Source organism: Dendrobates tinctorius, unplaced genomic scaffold (assembly GCF_039654945.1).
Source record: "Dendrobates tinctorius isolate UK_male_01 unplaced genomic scaffold, ASM3965494v1 ptg000005l, whole genome shotgun sequence".
Classification (NCBI taxonomy): Eukaryota; Metazoa; Chordata; class Amphibia; order Anura; family Dendrobatidae; genus Dendrobates; species Dendrobates tinctorius.
The window spans coordinates 37,226,486-37,252,315 of record NW_027361673.1 but is presented as its reverse complement, the minus strand read 5'-3'; the positions used below and the strand labels follow the sequence as shown (position 1 = coordinate 37,252,315).

At 43.5% G+C, this 25,830-nt stretch overlaps 2 protein-coding genes across 9 annotated transcripts in view; one reads left to right on the top strand and one right to left on the bottom strand.

Moving 5' to 3' along the window:
- Positions 1-23,006, bottom strand: part of NPHP3 (nephrocystin 3) — a 123,734-nt gene extending 100,728 nt beyond the window's left edge. For 4 of the 7 annotated variants that reach the window (XR_012231089.1, XR_012231088.1, XR_012231087.1 and 1 more), the window contains exons 1-5: positions 22,331-22,481; positions 20,811-21,188; positions 10,708-10,833; positions 5,338-5,488; positions 4,659-4,811 (exon numbers count right to left, since the gene is read on the bottom strand). Coding sequence is in view for 4 of the 7 variants with exons in the window: in XM_073569561.1 (XP_073425662.1) it covers positions 4,659-4,811; positions 5,338-5,488; positions 10,708-10,833; positions 20,811-21,188; positions 22,331-22,390 (868 nt within the window). In the remaining 3 variants the exon portion in view is untranslated. Of the gene's footprint in view, positions 1-4,658; positions 4,812-5,337; positions 5,489-10,707; positions 10,834-20,810; positions 21,189-22,330; positions 22,483-22,890 lie in introns of those variants that run through there. The other 3 variants (XM_073569580.1, XM_073569588.1, XM_073569583.1) reach the window with 3 other exon arrangements.
- A 4-nt stretch (positions 23,007-23,010) lies between these two features.
- LOC141084723 (intraflagellar transport protein 70A) overlaps positions 23,011-25,830 on the top strand; it is a 67,046-nt gene continuing 64,226 nt past the window's right edge. For both annotated transcript variants that reach the window (XM_073569598.1, XM_073569596.1), the window contains exon 1: positions 23,011-23,209. In XM_073569598.1, coding sequence (XP_073425699.1) covers positions 23,156-23,209 — 54 coding nt within the window. In that variant the 5' untranslated portion in view covers positions 23,011-23,155. The remainder of the gene's footprint in view (positions 23,210-25,830) is intronic.

Below are 25,830 nucleotides of genomic sequence, written 5' to 3'. Positions count from 1 at the left end.
TTTCTTTTATTAGCTAAATACATGTACAGTAAAATATACGCAAAAACACTAGATATATCACTGACATCTATCTATTCTGATGATTCAGGCAGTGAATTTACTGTACTTGGCTGATGAATTGCCTGGTTTCCTTTGAGATGTGGGTGTAAAAATCAGACAGCACACACATGGTCTGTGTACCGTGCGATTATTTTCTCGCACCCATTGACTTGCATTGGTGAGTGATATCAGATTCTCGCAATCGCAGCATGCTGAGATTTTTCTTAGTGCGATCCAAGCTGAGAAACAAAAAAAAAAAAACTTGCAGAAGAACACTGAATCATTGTTTGACATTGATCAGAATGCAATGCAATGTATTCTAGCATTGCACTTGTCCTTTTTATACGCAAGTGTGAACGAGCCTTTAAAGGGAATCTGTCATCTAATCTGAAATCAACATAATGTAGAGACAGAGCCTCGATTCCAGGGATGTATCACTTACTGGGCTTCTTGTTATAGTTTTGTTAAAAATCACTGCTTTATCAGCAAGAAATTATCACTAGAGGACTAGTAATCCTGCTGCCATGTAGTCCTCAATATTCGTAACTTCTGTATAACCAAACCACGGATTGGCAGCTTTCCGCTTATGTTCAATGCAGCAGACAAAACACTGATTTTACCAAACTGCAGTACATAGCACAGTAAGTGATGCATCCATGAAAACAGGGTCTCTACCCCTACACCATGATGCTCTCAGGTGGGGTAGTAAAAACCTGGTAACAGATTCCATTTAAATGTGCTAACAGTAACAGCCAGTCGAGGGTGCATACTGCTGTGCAAGATGTGAGAACGTTGTGCATTTGGAAGCCCAGATACTGGATCTAAATGTGCAGCTGGCAACACTGAGATCCATAGACAATATGGAAAGGAGTCTTCTGCTCACTGAGCAGATGCTCAATGGGATAGATGAGTGGGGGGGGGGGGGGGGGATGCTAGGTTGGAGCTGCAGGACAATGAAGCAGCTAGCTGGGTGACAGTTAGAAGGCGAGGTGGAGGGAAGAGCACCAGGGAGGCTAGTCCTGATCTGCCACACCCCAATAAGTTTGCTAAGTTGGCAGATGAGGGGAGTGTTAGTGCAGGAGTAGCACTGCTGCAGCAAGGCATGTCCTCTCAAAGCCGGAGGAGTGTCTGCTCCAGTAAGGGGGGAAATAGGAGAGCAGGGCAGGCCAGACAGGTTCTGGTAGTGGGGGACTCAATTATTAGGGGAACAGATAGGGAAATCTGTCACAAAGACAGGGATCGTCGAACGGTGTGCTGCCTACCTGGCGCTCGAGTCCGACACATCGCTGATTGGGTTGACAGATTACTGGGAGGGGCTGGTGAGGATCCAGCGGTCATGGTGCACATTGGAACAAATGACAAAGTTAGAGGTAGGTGGAAGGTCCTTAAAGATGATTTCAGGGAATTAGGCTGTAAGCTTAAAGCAAGAACCTCCAAGGTGGTATTTTCGGAAATACTTCATGTACCACGCCAGAGAGGCAACGGGAGATTAGGGAGGTTAATAAGTGGCTCAGGAATTGGTGTAGGAAGGAGGGGTTTGGGTTCCTACAGAACTGGCCCGACTTCTCAATTCGCTACAGGTTCTACGCTAGGGAAGGGCTGCACCTCAATGGGGAGGGTGAAGCTGTGCTGGGGGAGAAAATGGATAGAAGGTTGGAGGAGTGTTTAAACTAGGGATGGGGGGGTATTCCTTTTATAGGAGGGGAAGACAGTGCAGATAGAGACCTGGGCGCAAATAATGAAATTGGGGGTGGTGGGGTGGCATGGGGTGTGGGGTTAGAACAGTTAATAATTTAAGAAAGAATAGAGGTACAGAGAGATACATACACAGTGCATGTACACTAATGCCAGAAGCCTCGCCAACAAAATGGAGGAATTGGAGTTAATGTTGTTGGAACATAATTATGACATGGTGGGGATATCTGAGACATGGCTGGATGAGAGCCATGACTGGGCGGTTAATTTACAGGGCTATAGTCTGTTCAGAAATTACCTTACAAATAAACGAGGGGGAGGCGTGTGTTTATATGTAAAATCATCCTAAAAACCCATCCTTCGTGATAATATATATGAATCTAATGAAAATGTAGAGTCCCTGTGGGTAGAGATAAGGGGGGGGGGGGGGAAATAATAAATTACTGATAGGGGTTTGCTATAAGTCTCCAAAAATAATGGAAGCAACAGAGAATATCCTCATAAAGCAAATAGATGAAGCAGCCACTCAAGGAGAAATCATTATTATGGGGGACTTCAACTACCCTGAAATAAATTGGGGAACCGAAACCTGCAGTTCCAGCAAAGGTAACAGGTTTTTGACAACTATGAGAGACAATTACATTTCACAACTAGTTCATGACCCAACAAGAGGGGGGGCACTGCTAGATCTAATATTAACCAACAGGCCAGACCGCATATCAAATGTAAGGGTTGGGGGTCACTTGGGTAATAGTGATCACAAATTAATAAGTTTTCATGTATCCTTTAATAAGGTGTGTAGTAGAGGGGTTACAAGGACACTAAACTTCAGGAAAGCAAATTTACAACGGATGAGAGATGATCTTGGTGCAATTAACTGGGACGATATCCTGAGACATAAAAATACACAAAGAAAATGGGAGACGTTTATTAGCATCCTGAATAGGACCTGTGCACAATATATACCGTATGGGAATAAACATGCAAGAAATAGGAGGAAACCACTATGGCTAAAAAGAGCTGTAAGGGGTGCAATAAGAGATAAAAATAAAGCATTTAGAGAATTAAAGCAAGTAAGTAGTGATGAGGCATTAACCAAATACAGAAGATTAAATAAATTCTGTGAAAAGCAAATCAAGACAGCAAAGATTGAGGCTGTGTGCACACGCTGCGGATTAGCTGCGGTTTTGCATCTCCTCAATGGAGGAGATGGCAAACCGCAGCAGAATCCGCAGAAAGAATTGACATGTCAATTCTTTCTGCGGATTGAAAACCGCAGATAATCCGCGCGGAAAATTCCGCACCGTCTGCATTGTGTTTTTTGATTCCCATAGGGAATCATGGTACTGTACACGACAGCAAAAACTGCTGCGGGTCCGCAGCGGCCGAAACCGCTGCGGAACTGCAGCAAAATCCGCAGCGTGTGCACACAGCCTGAGACAGACTCATTGCCAGAGAAAGTAAAAATAATCCCAAAAAATTCTTTAACTACATAAATAGTAAGAAACTAAAAAATGTTAGTGTTGACCCCCTTAAAAATAGTCTGGGTGAAATGGTGGATGAGGATGAGGGAAAAGCCAATATGCTAAATGACTTTTTTTCAACAGTATTTACACAAGAAAATCCCATGACGGATAACATGATCAGGGATAAAAATTCTCCATTAAATGTCACCTGCTTAACCCAGCAGGAAGTACGGCGGCGTCTAAAAATTTCTAAAATTGACAAATCCCCGGGTCCGGATGGGATACACCCCCGAGTACTGCAGGAATTAAGCACAGTCATAGATAGACCATTATTTTTAATCTTTAAAGATTCCATAATAGCAGGGTCTGTACCACAGGACTGGCATATAGCAAATGTGGTGCCAATATTCAAAAAGGGGACAAAAACTAAACTCGGAAATTATAGGCCAGTAAGTTTAACCTCAACTGTGGGTAAAATCCTGGAGGGTTTTCTAAGAGATACTATACTGGAGTATCTGGAGGAGAATAACCTCATGACCCAATATCAACATGGGTTTACAAGGGACCGTTCCTGTCAGACTAATCTGATAAGCTTTTATGAAGAGGTAAGTTCCGGACTGGACCAAGGGAATGCAGTGGGATGCATTAAAAGAGGCATAGATGCTCATGAGGAGAACATAATTTCACATCTATATAAGTCACTAGTGCGACCACACTTAGAATATTGTGTACAGTTCTGGTCTCCGGTGTATAAGAAACACATAGCTGAACTGGAGCGGGTGCAGAGAAGAGCGACCAAGGTTATTAGGGAACTAGGGGGTCTGCAATACCAAGACAGGTTATTACACTTGGGGTTATTTAGTTTGGAAAATCGAAGTCTTAGGGGTGATCTTACTACAATGTATAAATATATGTGGGGACAATACAAAGACCTTTCTAATGATCTTTTTATTCTTAGACCTGTGACGGGGACAAGGGGGCATCCTCCACGTCTGGAGGAAAGAAGGTTTAACCATACTGACAGACGCAGATTCTTTACTGCAAGAGCAGTGAGACTATGGAACTCTCTGCCATATGATGTTGTAATGAGTGATTCCCTACTAAAATTTAAGAAGGGACTGGATGCCTTTCTTGAAAAGTATAATATTACAGTTTATATACACTAGTTTCCTTAATATTGCGTTGATCCAGGGAGCTACTCTGATTGCCGTATGTGGAGTCAGGAAGGAATTTTTTTCCCCAATGTGAAGCTTACTGTTTGCCACATGGGGTTTTTTTGCCTTCCTCTGGATCAACATGTTAGGGCAGGTTAGGACAGGAAATGGGTTGAACTAGATGGACTTAAAGTCTCCCTTGAACCTTAATAACTATGTTACTATGTAGTAACAGACACCTATATGATGAAAGCCTGTTTATTACCAGCAATAGGATTTTAAGACGTATTATATCTTCAATTACCTCTGTTCACATTTGCAAATGGACCCTCAACATCAATAGAACTGTGAGCAAACTCTGGACCCCGAAATGACTGCTGAAGCTGCATCATGCTGCCCATGGAAGGCTCGCTGCCTAAATTTCCGCTGGTCCAGTAGTCACCCTGCGCTCCTGGCACTTTACAAAAGATATATATAAAAAAAAAAAAAAAAAACACACGTTAGACTTCTCCAAAACTAGTACTAGACACATTGTTACTAAATGTCATGATTTGTCCCCATTAATATATGTTTTATTGCTGATCAATGAGATTTCTGAAATCTCGTGCATACAGTGCATTTTTTTTTCCATGTGTATTTTGAGCCCTGCTGCTTTTTGCCAAGATATATTATGTCAAATATTTCAGTTTTTTGCAGTGCTTCTCACACATTCAAATAAGTGGGTGAAAAAACACACATACAAACCGTGCAACAACAACAAAAAAAAAAAAAACACGTAAAAGTGAGATAAAAGCGAGCAAATTTTAATCAATGTCTTTCAAGGAACCACTCTGGTTTTTGGTGCAGAAAAAAAAAGAAAAAAAAAAATTGAGAATCTGAGCAGAGTGCATCAATGCCTCACCAGCCAAAGTCCAATGTTCTGCTACTGCACACGGCAAAGGAATGGCACTAGTACCTCAGCTTTACTCCAGAAGAATAATTACCTGTCACCTCTGTGCCATTGTCATCAGAATCAGATTCACAGGGGTCGAACACTTGGATTCCCTGGGCTTGTAATCTTTGAAATTTGGCCTCATGGTCTCTCTTGGCTCGGAGTAAATCTTGTATTTCTTTTTCTTTTGTTTCTCTAAAGATCTGTTAAGACTTGTTACAATCAGCTTCTAATTATTCAACTGAGGATCTGAACAATTCATAAATAATAATTTCTTCACTGTGAATATACAGTCATAGCCAAAAGTGTTGGAACCCTTGAAATTGTTCCAGACAATGAAGTACTGCTCCCAGTAAATTATTGCAATTACACATCTTGTTATACACACACGTTTATTTCATTTGTGTGTATTGGAACAACACAAAAAAAGGCAAATTGGACACAATTCCTCACAAAACCCCCAAAATGAACTGGACAAAATTGTTGGCACCTGTCCAAAATTGTGGGGTCACATCTTTGCTTCTAGCATGTGATGCTCGTTCAAACTCACCTGTGGCAAATGACCGGTGTGGGCAATATGAAAATCACACCTGAAATTGGATAAAATGGGAAGAGGTTGACTCAAATCTTTGCATTTTGTATCTGTGTGTGTGATACTAAGCAAGGAGAACGGAAAAAGGAGATGAGAACTGAAAACCAAAATTGTTGAAAATATCAAATATTTTGAGGTTACAAGTCCATCTCCAGAAATCTTGATGTTCATTTGTCCACGGTGCACAACATAATCAAGAAGTTTTCAACCCATGGCACTGTAGCTAATCTCCCTGGACGTGGACGGCAGAGAAAAATTCATGAAAGCTTGCAAAGCAGGATAGTCCAGATGGTGGATAAGCAGCCCCAATCAAGTTCCAAAGAAATTCAAGATGTTCATGTATGCTCATGGTGCATCAGTGTCAGTGCGAACTATCCATTGACATTTAAATAAAATTAAATGCTATAGCAGGAGACCAATAAAGGACCCCACTGCTGACACAGGCTAGACTGCAGTTTGCCAAAATGGGTGCGGGTAAGCCAAAAACTTTCTGTGAAAGAGTCATATGGACAGATGAGATCAAGATAGAGCTTTTTGGTAAAGCACATCATTCTACTGTTCACCAAAAACAGAATGAGGCCTACAAAGAAAATAACAGTACCTTCACTCAAATATGGTGGAGGTTCAAAGATGTTTTGGGGTTGTTGTGCTGCCTCTGGCACTGGGTGCCTTAACTGTTACAAGGCATTATGAAATCTGAAGATTACCAAAGGATTTTTGGTCGCAATGTACTGTCCAGCGTCAGAAACCTGGGTTGGCATAGGTCATGGGTCTTCCAGAAGGACAATGACCCCAAACATACTTCAAGAAGCACCCAGAAATGGATGGAAACAAGCGCTGGAGAGTTCTGAAGTGGCCAGCAATAAGTCTGAATCTAATCCATTGAACACCTGTGGAGACAGCTTAAAATTGCTTTTGGGAAAAGGTACCCTTCAAATAGGAGAGACCTGGAGCAGTTTGCAAAATAAGAGTGGTCCAAAATTCCAGTTGAGAGGTGTTGATAGTTATAGGAATCAATTGATGGCAGATATTTATTTCCAAGGGTGTGCAAACAAATATTAAGTTGCGGGTGCTAACAAAATTGTCCAGACCATTTTTGGGGTTGTGTGTGAAATTATGGCCAATTTGCCTTCTTTTTATCTTTTTTTGTATCGTTCCAATACCAAAAATGGAAACAAACATGTGTATAACAAAACATGCATAACTGCAATAATAATCTGGGAGAATACTTTACTTTTCAGATTATAAGATGCACTTTTTTCCCAAAAAATTTTGAAGAAAAATAGGGGTGCGTTTTTTAATTCTAATGAACTCTGATGGTCGCTGCTGGATGAAGCAAAAGTAGGCTTCGGGCTTTCACTAAATGTCGGTGGAGCCCCCACACCACCAAACACTCGCAAAGTCGCACCTCCGAACACCTCTTACTTCCAGCCTGGGGTCCGCAACATCGCATCACTCCTGCCTCCATCAGCAGTGACCCCGCTCCACTCCACTGTTGCCACCACCCATGGTAATCAATAAGACACATGGATTAGAAGAAGCACCACCATTTTATTAAAAAAAGCTTTTTCCCTAGCTTTCTCTCCAAAAATTTGAGGGGCGTCTTATAATTCGTTGCATCTTATAATCTGCAAAATAGGGTACCTCATTCTCTGGAACAATTTCAAGGGTGCCCCCACTTTCGGCCATTACTGTATGCGTAGTAGTAACTGCAGCGTTAACCGGACAATTTGATGCATAACATGTGGATATCCCCTTACAGTTAAATTGTTTCATAAGATACTGATATTGAAAAGGGGTTGTCCACCTTTGGAGACAGTTGGTTAACGGAGAATCCGTCATTGAGATCATTCCGAAGGTCAAGCGGGAAAATGTTTTTTTTTACTCTTCTTATTGTTTTTTTTCTAAGCTCCTCTCAGCTGATTTAACAACTAAGGTTGTTAACACAGCTATTATAACTAGATGGATGCTAAGCCCGCAATTAATGAGACTAATAATGGGAACAAAAAAAAAAAAGGATTACCTATTGACAAGCAAGCCTGTGATAATAAAATTATGTACCATATATCATAAGTACAAAACACCATATTTTCAATAAAAAAGCCAAATATCCCCACAAAGCATGAGAGCCTATAGAAAAAAAACACTAGGGTTTAAGTGAGCAGTATAATAACTAAATAATCCCAAACAATGGTATTCTTCACACAATAAAAACCAGTAAAGATAGATAAATACACCAATAGCCTCAGTATAACAGAAATGTAAACACAGACAATAATATAAAAAATGGGCACATGATCCCTGGCCACAAAGTACTATAAGCGATGTACCTAAACAGAGCATATAATTCCCAGCCACACATTGCTATAAGACAGATAACCAAATAGCGCATAAAATAATATCTATCTATGGAGTACATAAAAGACTAAGTCCAATATTCCAAGGTGTAAATTCAAACAAGGCACATAATAATGCCAATAATTGCCTCTCTGAAAAAATGCATAGAGTACAGTAAATGGAGTTGTAGAATATGGAATCCAATGTACCAGGCAATATAATATCAGTGGGGAGACATAGCAGCTTCATCAGGGCAAGCAGCTTCACCTGCAGCTTACACCTTGGAATATAGAACCTAGTCTTTATTAACTCTATAGAAAGATATTAGTATATGCTCTATTTTGTTATCTCTCTCATAGCAATTTGTGGCTGGAGATTATATGCTCTATTTGGTTATATCGCTTAGAGTATTTTGAGGCCCATTTTTTGCATTAATTGTCTGTGTGTTACATTTTTCACATGCATAGGCTATTGGTGTATTATATATTTATCAGTGATGAGCGAATGTACTCAGATAAGGTGTTATCTGAGCATGCTCGTGTGCTAACCGAGTGTCTACGACAGTGGTCCCCAACCTTTTTGACCTTAAGGCGGGGTCACACTGGCGAGGAATACGGCCGAGTGAGAGGCGCTAAAAGCACGCATTAGACACGGACAAATGATTCTCTATGGGGTCCCTCGCATCAGGCGTATATTTCTCATCCGTATTCTACGCTCCGTGCCAATCGCAGCATGCTGCGATTGTCAGCGTACTACACCCGTAGTACGCCAATGCAAGTCTATGGGTGCGCAAAAAATACGGATTACACACGGACCACACATGTGACTTGCGAGAAATACGCACCAGGTGTCTTAGCAAAGCCGGCAATTCAGTGCGCTATACAGTAAACTCACACTGACAGTTTTAATAAAGAAACAAAAGAATAGATATATACACATAGAAAATATATATATATATATAATATAATATAATGTGTGTGTATGTATGCTATGTGTCTATATCTATTCTTTGGTTTCTGTTTAGAAACCCTGTCATAGGGCTCCATTATATGTCCATTTTGCAAGCCTGCGAGAAAATCTCGCCATACGGATTACATACGGATGCTTACATGCGCAAAATACGCGACCACACCTTGATTACGGATGACATACGGAGTACTGTTTAGGGGCCATTCATCCGTATTACGCATGTAAAATACTGACCGTATTTTGCGTCGGTTAGTGTGACCCCGGCCTAAGAGTCACATCCAGCTCTGAGAGGGGGTCACAAGCAACATTCTGCTCCTATCCCCCTCAAAGTAGTGTAAACCAAAGCCCCCATTACAGGTATAATGATAACCAAAGTTTTTCCACAGAAATCACCTGAAGCAGTACACTGATATTCAGGGGTTCCCACAATACCCCAATTCAGTATTCTTCCATCAAGGACTCCCAACACACTGTCGCAACCAGCTTCAAGAACCTCCTCTAACAGGTAGTATTATCCCGTCTCCAGCGTACCATACCCAAAACATCTCTAAACCTCTAAGACCAGTAAATGTGCTTCCAGATCTGCTCTTCTGTGCAGGGCTACTCCAAAACTCATCATTTTGAGATGTACTCTTCATACCAGTTTGCTACACCTGGAGCTAATGCACCAAGCTGACAGACAGTCGTGAGCCACAATTCATGGGACCACGAGCCACATGTGGCTCCTGAGCTACAGGTTGGGAACCCCTGGTCTACGACATGTTTGAATAATATGTTAGAGATCCCGCACTTGCATGTCTCACGGCTAACAGGCAATGCCTGCATGTGTTGTGGCTGTCAAACAGCCATGAGACATGCAGCTGTGGGGACTCGAACATAATTTTAGAGCACACCGAAGACACTCTATTAGCACATGAGCATGATGGGATAACACCTTATCCGAACATGTTCGCTTATCACTAATATCTATCTTTACTGGTTTTTATTGAGTGGAAGAAACCATTGTTTGTGATTATTTAGTTATTATACTGCTCCAATATATCCTAGTGTTTTTTGTCTATAGGCTCGAATACATAGTGGGGATATTAATTATTTTTATTGAAAATATGGGTGTTATCTACTTAATAAAATTATATGTATCATTTATCACAGGCTTGCTTGTCAATAGGTAATCCCTTATTTCTCTTCTCAGGTGATTTATGACCACAGACAACATCAAAGTTGAATGAGCAGAGAAGCAAAGAGCTTATAAAAGCAAAACAGGGCAACATTTTTAATGGGACCTAATTGTAAAAATACTTTTTAGCCCCAAATAAATGTACGAAAGTGGAAAATGTCCTTAGAGGTGGACAACCCCCTTTATATGAAATAAGTTAGGGCATTTTTCTTTAAACAAAGCAAAAAAAAAAAAAGACAACAAAATGATAAAGATAGTTCAATAGTGAACTGATCAAACGTCTGCGTTAATTTGGAGATTGGATTTAATTGGAAACCAAGTAGCTTCTGCAGGCGACTATGACTCACCTTAAACTGTCTCTTCACTTTATCTCTGTCATGTTCAAAGGTCGCAGCTCTCTCCATCGCCTGGTATTTAGCTTCCACTGCACCCTCCTTCTCTCGTAGGATTTTCTGGTACGTCTTCTGCAGAGCCTGGTACAGTAAGCCAATACAATTGGGTACAAATTCATTGTGTCTTGCTATAGAACTATCTTTGCACAAGGTGTAAAAAGTACAGAACCAAAATAACAGAGGCAAGGTTTTAAGTATGGAACTCAAATTAGATGTCCGCAAGAAACACAAAGTATTGTTTAATCAAAATATTTTCTATGAATTGTAATATATTAAAAAAAATATTCAGCTGGAGAATCACAAATGAGCTTCCAAAATGAACTAATATTGGGGAAACACATTTAGGATTGTACATAAGATCTTGAGCTGAAGGTGGGAACCTATCATTGAGTGCATTTTCTCCTACATGTTTTTCTGTGTCGAAGAAAAATAGAATTTGTGACCTTAGGACTCACAATCATCTGCATTTAGGAAAATGTTGCCCCTGAAAAGTCCGACGAGTATCATGCGAGTACAATACGATTTTTCTCACCTAGTTTCTCCGTATGCAATGCATTTTTAACATCAGACTTTACATACAGGGATTCTGTCATTTCAATCTAGCTTACTAATAAAACAATCTTAGATACAGAGATAGATAGATAGATAATCAGTGCAGAGCGAGTGTAGTTTAGTGTACGTGAATTTAGCTAATAATTCAATAAGTTAAAAAACGGAGCAGCCATTTCTGGGTAGCCAAGAGCTGATGTTCTTGGTATGGGAGGGGTCCAATATCCATGGATCCTTCTAGCCTATTAATTTCATCCCGGAGCGGTCTGCCTAGCCTTTGCTGGTTATTGATTAGAGGGAGACCCCACTTCATTTTTATTTTTTTTCTGGGGGGGGGGGGGGGGAATTTAAAAAACAGTAAAGGCTAAGTAGACAGCTGTCAGCTAATATTAATAGCTTGGGAAGCAGCATGTGTATTACCCCCTTCCCAGGAGGTAAACATCAGCCCCCAACTGTCGGCTTTCCCTCAGCTGGTTAAAAAATTTGAAGGTAATTTAAGAAATATATTGAAGTATTAGCTAAATACTTGAACATTAAACTACACTGCACTAATTATATATGTCACTGACATCTTTCTATCCATCTATTCTATGTATATATCTATTCTAACTTGTCACGCTGTGAATTTACTGTACTCTGCTGATAAAATGGTCACGTTTTCTAGGAGATGGGTGAGGAGAAAAGAAAAAAAAAAAAAAAAAAAAAAAATCGGACGGCACATGCATGGTCTGTGTGCAGCGCAATGCTTTTCTCACATTGGTGAGTCTCGTCCAATATATGCAGCCACTCGAAGCATGCTGAGATTTTTTTTCTCAGTCCAATCTGAGCTCACACAAAAACAAAACCGATTTTTTATCAGATTGCACTTGTCCGTTTTTAACACAGATGAGTATGAGCACTTAAAGGGAATTTGTTACCAGGTTGTTGCTACTCCATCTCAGAGCAGCATAACAGAGACCCTTATTCCAGCACTGGATCATTTACTGTGCTTCTTGCTGTAGTTTTGATACACTGTCTTACCTACTGAGTCTCTGCTAGTCTTCTCATTGAGGAGCTCTGTCTAACTCGCTGCTCAACTGATTGACAGCTTTCCGTCCACTCTGTACCCAAGTAAAAAGCAGTCAGTGATGATGTAAAGTAACTTTATTCTTTCATGAGTTATTTACAAGTTTATGACCACTTATAAAATGTGTTCAAAGTGCTGCCCATTGTGTTGGATTGTCAATGCAACTCTCTTCTCCCACTCTTGACACACTGATAGCAACACTGCAGAAGAAATGCTAGTCTAAAGGGCCCTTTACACATAGCGATATCGCTAAAGCGCAGGGTGGATAAAAATCAATGTTTTTTTTTTAAAAAAAAAACCAAAGGTTCTTCCATCATGAGATAAAGCCGAGTTGTTTAACTCAGTAGAATAAAGGCTGTATATGTGTAACATTCACAATGCCATGCTCTTGCAGAGGTTTCTGTAGGATTAGTGGGCAGTTTCTCTCCTATATTATCACAGACGCTTGCTTTACTTACGCAGTTCTCAAAACTGAATTTGACTCCGCAGAGGTCCCAGCCTCTTCTTCACGGCAAAAATGTTACAACATGAACAGAGTTGAGAAAAAGACCTTAATCCTATTGTTCTACAAACCTATGAATACAGAATCAACCCCTTCAGTGCCAAGTCCAAGAAGTTAGACAATATGTTTGATTGTTTGGAGTAGAATAGATCTGCACAACACAAGAAGAATGTGAATCTAAGTGTGAGGAGGAGGAAGGGCAAGCAGACAAGAAAATGAAAGTGAAACTTTGAGCACAATACTGCAGCATAGCCACAGACAGACAAGTCTGGATCTGTTTGTGTGTACGATCTGAGGTTTATTACATTCTTTCCTTATAATGGCAGCAGGCCGTAAAAGAGACCCAGTTTGGGAATATTTTAATGAAGCTCCTTCGCCTATCGGTAAGGCAGGCATGCGTGCAAAATGCAAACGATGCAACAAAGAGATGCAAGGCCTGGTGGCGCGAATGAGGCAACATCATGAGAAGTGCGGTGATGAAGATGACCAAAGAAACACTTCTGAACAGGCAGGATCTTCAGGTTGGTAAACATTTTTATTGAATCCTATTTCTAAAGACTGAACTGTCATGTGTGAGAAAAATTATATTTCTTATTATTACTGCATGTTACTGTCATTTGGTACAGTTATGAAGAAAAACAAATATTCCTTTCGGGGCAGGGGCAGTGATGTGTTGTGTACAATAAGCAGAAATTGTATAAACAATAAAATAACAGCATTGACTTTTTTTGTTTAGGGGAATTCATGGATTCTGGAAACTATCCACCTCCAAGATCACCATCATCCTGTTCTACAGTTTCAGAGTTATCCATCCAGGATAGTGCTTCATTAACAGCAGCAGCATCATCATCATCAGACACCCACAGCCACATATCACCATCACCCAAAAGGAAGAAAAAACCTTTACCTCCTGGAACCACCATAGATAGGTTTGTGATAAGAACTAGCAGATTAGAAAAAGAGTTGATTGATGAAAAAATTGCCCAGTTTATTTATGCAACGAACTCTTCTTTCCGTCTGACTGAGAACCCACATTTCATTAATATGTTTCAGTCACTGAGACCAGGATACAGTCCACCCAGCAGAGCTGATGTTGCAGGGAAACTTCTGGATCAAGTGTATGACAGAGAAATGGAGCAATGTGCAACAGCTCTGGAGGGTAAAATTGTTAACCTAAGTATTGATGGGTGGAGTAATGTCCACAATGATCCTATTGTATGTGCTTGTATAACAACAGAAGAAGGTAAAGTCTTCCTTGCACAAACAACTGATACGTCAGGAAATGCACACACAGCAGAATACTTACAAGAAGTGGCAGTAAAAGCTATAACGACATGTGAACAAAAATTCAAATGTCTAGTACGCAGTTTGGTCACTGACAATGCTGCAAACGTATCCAAGATGAGAAGAGATTTAGAAGAGCAGGGAGGGAATACAAAGCTGCTAATAACATATGGTTGCAGTGCTCATTTGCTGCACCTCTTAGCCAAAGACTTAAGTGTTCCAGAAATAAAGGCTAATGTTGTTGAAATTGCTAAATACTTCCGTAATAATCATTTTGCTGCAGCAGCTCTGAAAAGGATGGGTGGAACCAAGCTAACGCTCCCACAAGATGTTAGATGGAACTCTGTGGTGGACCGTTTTGAGCAGTATATCAAAAACTGGCCTATTCTGATGACACTTTGTGAAGAAAATCGAGATAAAATAGATGGCACTGTCACGGCCAAAATCCTCAACATTGGGCTTAAGAGAAATGCTGAACATATGCTGAGCTTCCTGAAACCCATCTCTCAAGCTTTAAACAAAATACAGAAAAATAGCTGTTTTATTGCGGATGCTGTTGAAATTTGGAAGGAACTGAGTGAACACTTAAAAACAGAACTACACATGGACAGAATTAAATTACAAGCAGTAAACAAACGAATGGGACAAGCACTGACTCCAGCTCATTTTTTGGCAAATATTGTCAATATCAGGGTCAAAACCTAAGTGCTGAGGAAGAGGAGTTAGCTATGACATGGGTATCCAGCAATCATCCATCTTTAATGCCAACTATAATAAACTTCAGAGCTAAGGGGGAACCATTCAAGAAATATATGTTTGCTGAAGATATTTTAAGGAAGGTCACACCAGTAAACTGGTGGAAGTCACTTAAGCGCTTGGATTTAGAGACTGTTCAAGTAATGATTTCACTTTTAACAGCAGTAGCTTCTTCTGCAGGCGTTGAAAGAATATTCTCTTCCTTTGGACTCATTCATTCTAAATTGAGAAATCGGTTGGGACCCAATAAAGCAGGAAAGCTTGTTTTTCTTTTCCAGATTATGAATAGGAACAAAGAAGAAGATGATGATGAAGATGACGACAAGTGAGCTACAGAGGACAGCAGGGACAGTAGTATTTAAGTTTTTCATGTGTCGGCTGGGCTGACAGTAAGTTTCTTAAAATATATATATATATATATATATATATATTTTTTGTTTAGCCAAATTAGTTAACAAACATGGATGTTTGTTTAAGCAAATAACTTATGCTGTAATAAGGTTATTGTTTCAGTTGAATAAATCTATTTAAATTGTTATTAAGGTCAGGATTATTTTTCTCCTTCCTAAGTACAACAGAACAGTGGTGTCCAAATATGAATGATTAACCCATTAAACTGGGGAGAAAAAAGTAATATAAAAAGTGATTCTAAAAATCTTCATCTACTTGCATGTTAAAGTAGCAAGAACTAGTTTAGGTAGAAACTTTGATTTAAATCACTGATTTAAATCAAGCCTTACTGACTAGTGATTTAAATCTAATCCACCCTGCTAAAGCGTCACCGATTTTGTGATGCAGCAGCAATATCACTAGCGATATCGCTACATGTGATACTCACCTCCGATCGGCTCCGCCGCTGGCTATCGCTGATCGCGTGAGATCGGCCTGGTCCATTTCTTAACGCCAGCTTCCTGCTGGCGCCGACGAACGAGCCATGGACACAGGCGGAAGACGTCACCCTCGCCGCGTCTGACAGGTAAGTGACGACCGCCGACAGCCGCTACGTCGCTGGTGAGATCTGCCTGTTTGGCAGCTCACTAGCGACCATTTAGCGATGCACCAGTGATCCTGACCGGGTCATATCATGGTCGGGATCGCTGGTGCATCGCTAAATGTAACAGGGCCTTAAGGGGGTCAGATTTCTTGTAGGAATGCTCGGACCTGACACCTATAATGTGGTGGTGCACCACATTGCTGGAAAAACTCAGGGAACATGCCATCTTCAGTGCATAAAGAGGACAACACATCATCATGCAGTAATTTCAGATATCCAGTGTCATTGAGGTTTCCATTGATGAAGAAAGGCCCCACTATCTTTATACCCCATATATTACACCATACCATCAATTATGGGTATCAGGTCCGAGCATTCCTACATGAGCAGCTTCCTGGAAAGTGGATTGCTCGTTGTGGGCCAGTTGAATGGCCACCAAGGTCTCCTGATCTGAACACCTTAGACTTTTATCTTTGGGGTCATCTGAAGGCAAATTGTCTATGTTGTGAAGATACGAGATGTGCAGCATCTGAAACAATGGATAATGGAAGCCTGGGCTAGCATTTCTTCTGCGGTGTTGCTATCAGTGTGTCAAGAGTGGGAGAATAGGGTTGCATTGACAATCCAACACAATGGGCATCACTTTGAGCACATTTTATAAGTAGTCATAAACTTGTAAATAACTCATGAAAGAATAAAGTTACGTTAAAACCAAGCACACCATTGTTTTTCTTGTGAAATTCTCAAAAAGTTTGATGTGTCATATGACCCTCTTGCCATTGAAAAAAATAAAGTTGGATCCAAAATGGCAGACTTCAAAATGGCCGCCATGGTCACCACCCATCTTGAAAAGTTCCCCCCTCCCATATACTAATGTGCCACAAACAGGAAGTTGATATCACCAACAATTTCCATTTTATTTAGCTGTATCCATATAAATGCCCCACCCTGTAGAGGAGTGGTCCCCAACCTTTCTGACATAGAGAGCCACATCCAGCTCCCTCACAGTAGTGGCAACCAAAGCCCCCATTACGGGTATGATTATAACGAAAGCTTTACACAGAAATCACCCCGAAGCAGTATACCAAGATCCAGCGGTCCCAACAATACCCCCATTCAGTATTCTCCCATCCAGCACTCCCAACACACTGTCACATCCAGCTTCAGGCACCACCTCTGACAGGTAGTATCATCCTGTCTCCAGCGTACCAAACTTAAATTAAATCGAAACCTTTAAGACAAGCATATGTGTATCTAGATCTGTTCTTCTGTGCAGGGCTGCTCACAAAATTCACCATTTTGAGATGTGCTCCTCATACCTGTTTACTAGACCTGGAGCTAATGCACCCAGCTGGCAGACAGCCGTGAGCCACAATTCATGGGACCGCGAGCCACATGTTTCTCCCGAGCTACAGGTTGGGGACCCCTGCTGTAGAGTATCATGATTATTCTATAACTTTCTTTTAACTGCTTTCAATATGAAACAATTACTATATATCTATTTATATAATTGCCTTGTAATGTTTTCATTTCCTGTTCTGTCCAGATGTCAGCGTATACCAGAATTCCCAGCGGAGGAAGTTCACCGACCGCCATATTGGGACACCCAAGTGATGGGTGTTTCAATATTGAAACTGCTGCTGATACCAACCAACGGAACACTGTCGCATCACCCACACACACACACTCTATACGCATCACACTCATACTCACGCAGCCTCTTGCGCGGAACACCGTCGCACTGCGCCTGCGCGAATTCCACGCAGGCGCAGTGAATCATTCGGCTGATCCTGGCAGCATATGCACGACCTGTCTACAGGTAAAGGAAGTCGGTCACATTAAAGGGGTTTTCCCCACAAACGAAAGTTTATTTTAAAAATTGTCTGTGTCTGACCATGTACGGAGCATACCACATCTCCTGGGCAGGGGAGGAAGCAAAAGACAATACTGACATTTCAGCAGGGGATCACAGAGGATTCATTTTGTGAGGTAAAATATTTCACTGACTGTTTTTAAACAATATTTTACCTCACAAAATGTATCCTCTGCGATCTCCTGCAATAATATCAGTATTATCTTTTGCTTCCTCCCCTGCCCAGGAGCTGTGGTATGTTCTGTACATGGTCAGACATAGGGGTGAGAGAGACAGCGCACAGGGGGGGGGGCAGCTCAAATGGGACAGCACATGAGGGGAGAACACAGCACAGGAAGGAGACAGACAGTAGACAAGGGGGATAGCACATGGGGTGGAGAGGTCAAAGAAGAGAGCACAGATGGGAGAAGTCAGCACATGGGGAAAGAGAGAGTTGCTAAGTGGGTGAGCACATGGGGTGGAGAGGTCAAAGAAGAGAGCACAGATGGGAGAAGTCAGCACATGGGGAAAGAGAGAGTTGCTAAGTGGGTGAGCACATTGGGGGGGGGGGGAATTCTCAACGCTGCAAAGCCTGCCCCCATCCATCTAGTGCGTGCGTATATATATATATATATGGTGCGGCAACCTCTGTTAGAGCTAGGGTGCGCTGTATATGCTACTCAGAATATGCATGTGGGCGTGTGTCTGAACGCCCAGGATAAAGCCTGTATGTGTGGCTGTATGTAATAGGACCTGTAATGAGGTCATGACCATGTGATCCATACCTCACTTGTGGGTGTGGTCACATACCATATAGTGTGACTGAGGTTTGGTCACATGGGTTGTGTGTTTGATCCTGAGTGGTCAGAGTGCAAGGTCCCGGAAGGTCTGTGTGTGTTGGAAGTGTCTGGGACTGAGCTTCCTGGAAAAGCACATGGAAAGGCCCGGACCTGGTAGAGTCTGTGACGGCTCTGTGTAGGGAAGCTACTGCCCGGCTGCGGGTCTGAAACTGTAGACGGCCTAGTGAGCAAGGCACTGTCTGGAACGATGATCCCAGTGCGGCCGCTTCCCTGATAATCCGTGAGGGATAAACTGTGAGTAACGCTGACTGGGGTCAGTAAGAGACTTTGTATGCTTTATGTGGCAACGCTGCATCTTTAATGGACATTGTACTGGAAGCTACTCGCTATTATGTTCATGAAGATCGATTTACGCTGATGTTGAAAAAAACCGAATGAACTGTTTAACACGGAGTGTCCCCGCGTATGCCTCAAAGACCGGCCAAGAGGGTAAATCCCCATCCACTCATAGGGTGGATCTCTACAATAATATTATATTTTATTGATCCCGTATATTTTTTTTTTGCTATAATAAATCGCATGGACTGATTAATGGAGAAAAATCGCTCCTGTGTGACTGAATCTCATTGCCAAGCGAATGTCCCCCAACACATGCAGTAAGCACTATCTTACAAGTATAATATGATATAATATATCATCATAAAATCTTGATTTAAACAATACATCATTTTCTAGGTTGAAGACTTAGGCAAATGCATTCCTCTAAGGCTAGGTTCACATTAGCGTTTGTGTGCGGTGTTTCGTCTGCATGCGCAAATGCATGTCAAAACGCATGTTTACGCCGCATTTTTCATCCTCATCAGCTTACGCATGACAGCAAAAAAAACGCTGCATTTGCATGCGTTTTTTCAGCGCATGCGTTCGGAAAATTACCTTGACACAAGCCACACCCAATGGGCGTCTCATTTCCCGGACATGATTATGTGAAAAACGCATGTCCTTGCGTACGCATGAGTTCCCATAGACAGTAAAGCATTTATCCGCATGCACATGACTGTGCATATTTGACGGATTTTTGCTGCTTCCAAAAATCCAACATGATGCATACGCCGGACCCCGCCGCACACCGAAAAACGCATGTGTACGATGACGCATGCGAACTGATGCAAACGCATGCACCAGTGTATACCACGTTAAAGATAGGGAAACATGACGCAGATTGCCACGGATGAAACACTGCGCAAACAGACGAAAATGTGAAACCAGCCTAAGGAAAAATACTCATGGTTGTCAACTGCACAGAAAGTTCGACCATGCAAAAGTGTCAGTTTTAAAGGGTTTTTTCGGGGCTCTAAACAAATAGCTACAGTCACAGAGTGACTAAAGATTAATGAATCGTGACAGAGTACAATGCGCACACTGTCATGATTCCTCTGTATTCCCAGCATGAGAAGGTGATCACGTTACCAGAATTTCACATACTTGCAATCATGATTCTAGATTAACCTGAAACATTCAGAGAAGCAAAGGAATTTCCATTAGTCGGACATCCGCTTATGAATCTCTGTTTACCCTCAGTACATTAACAACACATACTCTCCTCCGGTGATAGCGCTGTTCCAGCGGTGTAGGCACTGGCTCTCCTGGGATTTGTTATGCCATACGATCCCTGCAGTCAATCAGCACTGCCTTCACTCTCCCTACCTTGGAACAAATCTCATACATCCAGAGGTAGCAAGGGCTGCAGCTCTCACTTCCTCTGAAAATCAATTACATCCATAGAAGAGGAGAGTAAAGCCAGCCCTGACTGGCCACAGGGATCACGTGACATAAAAAAATGTCATGCCTTCCCTAGGAGAGCCAGTGCTAACACCGCTGGAACAGCACAGGAGGGGAGTACAAGCGTTAGGCCAGGGTCACACTTACGAATGCAATGCAAGAAACTCGCGCAAGTCTCTCACCCCAGCTGCCGGCACTTGAGACCAGAGTGTGCGGCTGCATGTCTTTCTATGCAACTGAACACTTCGGCCTGAAACGCCAGCGGCAGTGCCGGGTATTGAGGCAAGTTTCTCGCATTGCACTCGCAAGTGTGATCCCTTCGTCATTATTTTACAAGGAAACATAGGGATTGACAAGGGGCTGTCCGAGTAACGGACATCCTCTTTAACTTAAAAACAGCTGAAACTACATATATCAGCAGGAAATCCCTGTACAGTCTCTTGATCTCATGTATATATAAGCCTTTCTTTACACACCTGTAACTCTGCTCGCAGCCGTTTATTCTCCTCATCCAACTTCACCTCTTTCTTCTGCATGGAAGTAATCTCATTATTCTTGCTCACCCTAAATATCTCATACTCCTTCTTCAGTCGTTCATACTCAGCAGCGTATTCCAGATCCACTGATGCAGTGGATTTAAAACTGGCTCCGATAACCCTAGGACCTCGTCTAAAAGAACTGCGGAGAAGCCGTGCCTTGGGCTTCACTTCTACAGGAATCTCACAAGCTTCTCCCCCTCCTCCACCGTAAGTGTCCTCGATCACCTCTCCAGGGCTCACCAGGGAAGATGCTGTTCCCATCGTGGTATGTCGGGAGATCTTGGTAGGTCTGCTAACTCCCCATCTCAGAGCTTTCTGGAAAAAAAAAACGAAAAAAAAATGAAAAAAAATACAAAAACAAAGCTTACAAACATGAGCAATATCAAATTATTGCGCAGTGTTATGTGGACTGTCAAAAACTACTATGAGTCATTGTACACTGAAGGCAAGACTCAGAGGTCCCGCTCAGGGCAGAGTGTTCCTCGACAGGGCACCCCCTTTCTAACACCACTGAATCTTCTGCAGGAAAAGCAATAGCCTCTCAATCCCTTGGTGTTACAGCCAGTTTTCAGCTTTCTGAGCATCCATTTTTCTTTTCCTTTTCTATCGTCATGTAATGTTCTAGGAACCACACATTTTTTGGCAACATAAGGCTTGTTTTTTTTTTTTTTGTTTCCAGGATGAGTTGCAAAGGTCAGTGGGATCATTTTGGGGAACGCATACATTAACTTAAGCTTTGATTAACTTTTGTATAAGCCAAACCAAAATGTTGGCTTTTTTTTTTGCTTTTTAAAAGGAACCTCTCACCAGAAAAAACGTTATTAACCTGTAGCTATGGGGTAAATCTGCAGGTTAATAGCATCACTAACGTGCCCGGTGTCTGCATGCTGCGGGGAGAAAATGAACTTTATTCCCCCGGCAGAGTTCAGTTTTAGACAGGGAGGCAGCTCCGCTGCGGGGTTCAGTCTGAGATTACAGAGCTGCCGCTGTTACTCCACCCACGGCCCCAATGCAGAGCCACTGTCAGTCAGGGATGGGGGCGCAGTAATCGCAGAACAGTGACTGAACCCGCAGCAGAGCCGCCTCCCTGACAGAAAAGGAAGGCTGCCAGGGGGAGAATAAAGTTCATTTTCTCCCCGCAGCGTTCGGCTACATGCAGGCGCCGGGCAGGTTAGAAACGCTATTAACCTGCAATTAACTCCATAGCTAGAGGTTAAGGGTTTCTTCTGGTGACAGGTTCCCTATAAATTCAATGCTATTAATTGTGTTGCACAAATATAATGATTTCCTAGTCCTTTCTGTAGGTTTGTACAAATATGGCCATGCAAAGTTTATATAACTTTATATATTGTATTATTTTGTACAATAAATGCACACTTTAAAAAAAAAACAAAAAAAAAACAACTGATCAGTGGGGGTGTTGGGTATGAGACCCCACTGCTCTATGAATGACCTACCAATCCTGGAACCCACATCTGACCAAATGATCTGAAGGCTCCATACGATTCAGGCCGCATTCACACGGTCAGTATTTTACCTCAGTATCTGTAAGCCAAAACCAGGAGTGGAACAATCAGAGGAAAAGTCTAATAGAAACACGTCAGCACTCCTGTATTTATCACCCACTCCTGAGGTAAAATACTGAACGTGTGATACATACAAGCCCACGCCGGCTCTTCAAAGAGAAATAGAGAAAGAAGGGGAAAGAGTGGGAACAAGATGAGAGAGAGAGAATGGAAAAGGGGATATTAACGAGGAGGGCAGAGAAAGAGAGGGAAGAAGAGAGGACATGATGAGAGAGAAGTTCTAGGAGCCCGGAGCGAGTCTGCGCAGTTCCTCCGCCGTCATGGACAATGACTCGCGGCTCTGCCTGATGTGACTGACACTAGTTTGGGGCGAGACATGGCACAGCAGCCCGGAGAGCCTGAGTCCAGAAGCCGCGGTCCCGCACTCCCCTGCGGTCTGCACCCAGTCATACCGGCGCCCGCCAGCCACTGACACAAAGCCGGGCACTCACTGTTTGGTTGCCACGGAGCAGCTACGTCCTATCACCAGTGGCCGCCGGTCACCAGCATTGCTCGCTACCAATAAAGTTTATTGTGTTGAGCGGAAAATAAAAAAAGAGCAGCTAAATCAGCGAATCAGCGTCTATTTCACCGGAGAGGCGTGGTTACTGGGCTCGGCTTCCGGCCGGTTGCCAGGGAGCTGTATGAGCGGCCTTGGTTACTGGGATCTGGGCGAGGAGACCGGGGATTACTCTGAGATACTGACATCCACCGGGAATGGCCGCCATGCAGATCAAGGACGGGGAGTACACCGCCACCATCTACAAACTGGTGAGACTGAGTACTGCATGACGCTGGATGTAGTCAGGGGGTCTTCTCTGAGTACGGCCCTGCTCTGCACAAAGCACCTCTCCTCACATCTTCACTAGGGGGTTATGTTGGATTACCATAAAGGCAGTTTTTTTTCCCACAAACAGCGCCACCTTTGTGTACGGGACACGTCTGGTATTGCAGCACAGACCTTTTAGCAGAACCTGTTTTTCCCAGCCCATAGGAAAGGCGGCTGAGACCATACTTTATTATCACGCCGCGTCAGTGAGATTATCAGTCACAGCCCTCATGTCTCACCACTGCTGCCCCACAGTTCTACTTTCTGAGGCCTTATTCCTGTCATGGCGCTGCAGCAGGGCCTGTGTGTGCCGAGCTGTCGGATCTATTGTGGGTACATATTAGTGATTGCTTTTTATTCAATTTTTTGCTTTAAACAATGTTTTCTAGCTATGGGCCTTATTCATTCTATAGTGTTACAGAGTGCAGCTTTGTTGGTTATATACGAAGGTGTCAACTCTTCGTATACACCTGTTTACACCTGTTTTCTGTTTCGAAGTGATGGTCAGTCTTGTTTTGGGCAGTGACAGGTTCCCTTTACCCCTGAGCTCAGCGTCTCACCCTCTCCCCATGCAGTAGGATAAGGGCAGTGACAGGTTCCCTTTACCCCTGAGCTCAGCGTCTCACCCTCTCCCCATGCAGTAGGATAAGGGCAGTGACAGGTTCCCTTTACCCCTGAGCTCAGCGTCTCACCCTCTCCCCATGCAGTAGGATAAGGGCAGTGACAGGTTCCCTTTACCCCTGAGCTCAGCGTCTCACCCTCTCCCCATGCAGTAGGATAAGGGCAGTGACAGGTTCCCTTTACCCCTGAGCTCAGCGTCTCACCCTCTCCCCATGCAGTAGGATAAGGGCAGTGACAGGTTCCCTTTACCCCTGAGCTCAGCGTCTCACCCTCTCCCCATGCAGTAGGATAAGGGCAGTGACAGGTTCCCTTTACCCTTGAGCTCAGCATCTCACCCTCTCCCCATGCAGTAGGATAAGGGCAGTGACAGGTTCCCTTTACCCCTGAGCTCAGCGTCTCACCCTCTCCCCATGCAGTAGGATAAGGGCAGTGACAGGTTCCCTTTACCCCTGAGCTCAGCGTCTCACCCTCTCCCCATGCAGTAGGATAAGGGCAGTGACAGGTTCCCTTTACCCCTGAGCTCAGCGTCTCACCCTCTCCCCATGCAGTAGGATAAGGGCAGTGACAGGTTCCCTTTACCCCTGAGCTCAGCGTCTCACCCTCTCCCCATGCAGTAGGATAAGGGCAGTGACAGGTTCCCTTTACCCCTGAGCTCAGCGTCTCACCCTCTACCCATGCAGTAGGATAAGGGCAGTGACAGGTTCCCTTTACCCTTGAGCTCAGCTTCTCGTCCTCTACCCATGCAGTAGGATAAGGGCAGTGACAGGTTCCCTTTACCCCTGAGCTCAGCGTCTCACCCTCTACCCATGCAGTAGGATAAGGGCAGTGACAGGTTCCCTTTACCCCTGAGCTCAGCGTCTCATCCTCTACCCATGCAGTAGGATAAGGGCAGTGACAGGTTCCCTTTACCCCTGAGCTCAGCGTCTCACCCTCTCCCCATGCAGTAGGATAAGGGCAGTGACAGGTTTCCTTTACCCCTGAGCTCAGCGTCTCACCCTCTCCCCATGCAGTAGGATAAGGGCAGTGACAGGTTCTCTTTACCTCTGACCTCAGCGTCTCACCCTCTCCCCATGCAGTAGGATAAGGGCAGTGACAGGTTCCCTTTACCCCTGAGCTCAGTGTCTCACCCTCTCCCCATGCAGTGGGATAAGGGCAGTGACAGGTTCCCTTTACCCCTGAGGTCTCACCCTCTCCCCATGCAGTGGGATAAGGGCAGTGACAGGTTCCCTTTACCCCTGAGCTCAGCGTCTCACCCTCTCCCCATGCAGTGGGATAAGGGCAGTGACAGGTTCCCTTTACCCCTGAGCTCAGCGTCTCACCCTCTACCCATGCAGTAGGATAAGGGCAGTGACAGGTTCCCTTTACCCCTGAGCTCAGCGTCTCGCCCTCTACCCATGCAGTAGGATAAGGGCAGTGACAGGTTCCCTTTACCCCTGAGCTCAGCGTCTCGCCCTCTACCCATGCAGTAGGATAAGGGCAGTGACAGGTTCCCTTTACCCTTGAGCTCAGCGTCTCGCCTTCTACCCATGCAGTAGGATAAGGGCAGTGACAGGTTCCCTTTACCCCTGAGTTCAGCGTCTCACCCTCTCCCCATGCAGTAGGATAAGAACAGTGACAGGCTCCCTTTACCTCTGAGCTCAGCGTCTCACCCTCTCCCCATGCAGTAGGATAAGGGCAGTGACAGGTTCCCTTTACCCCTGAGGTCAGCGTCTCACCCTCTCCCCATGCAGTAGGATAAGGGCAGTGACAGGTTCCCTTTACCCCTGAGCTCAGCGTCTCACCCTCTCCCCATACAGTAGGATAAGAACAGTGACAGGTTCCCTTTACCTCTGAGCTCAGCGTCTCACCCTCTCCCCATGCAGTAGGATAAGGGCAGTGACAGGTTCCTTTTACCCCTGAGCTCAGCGTCTCACCCTCTCCCCATGCAGTAGGATAAGGGCAG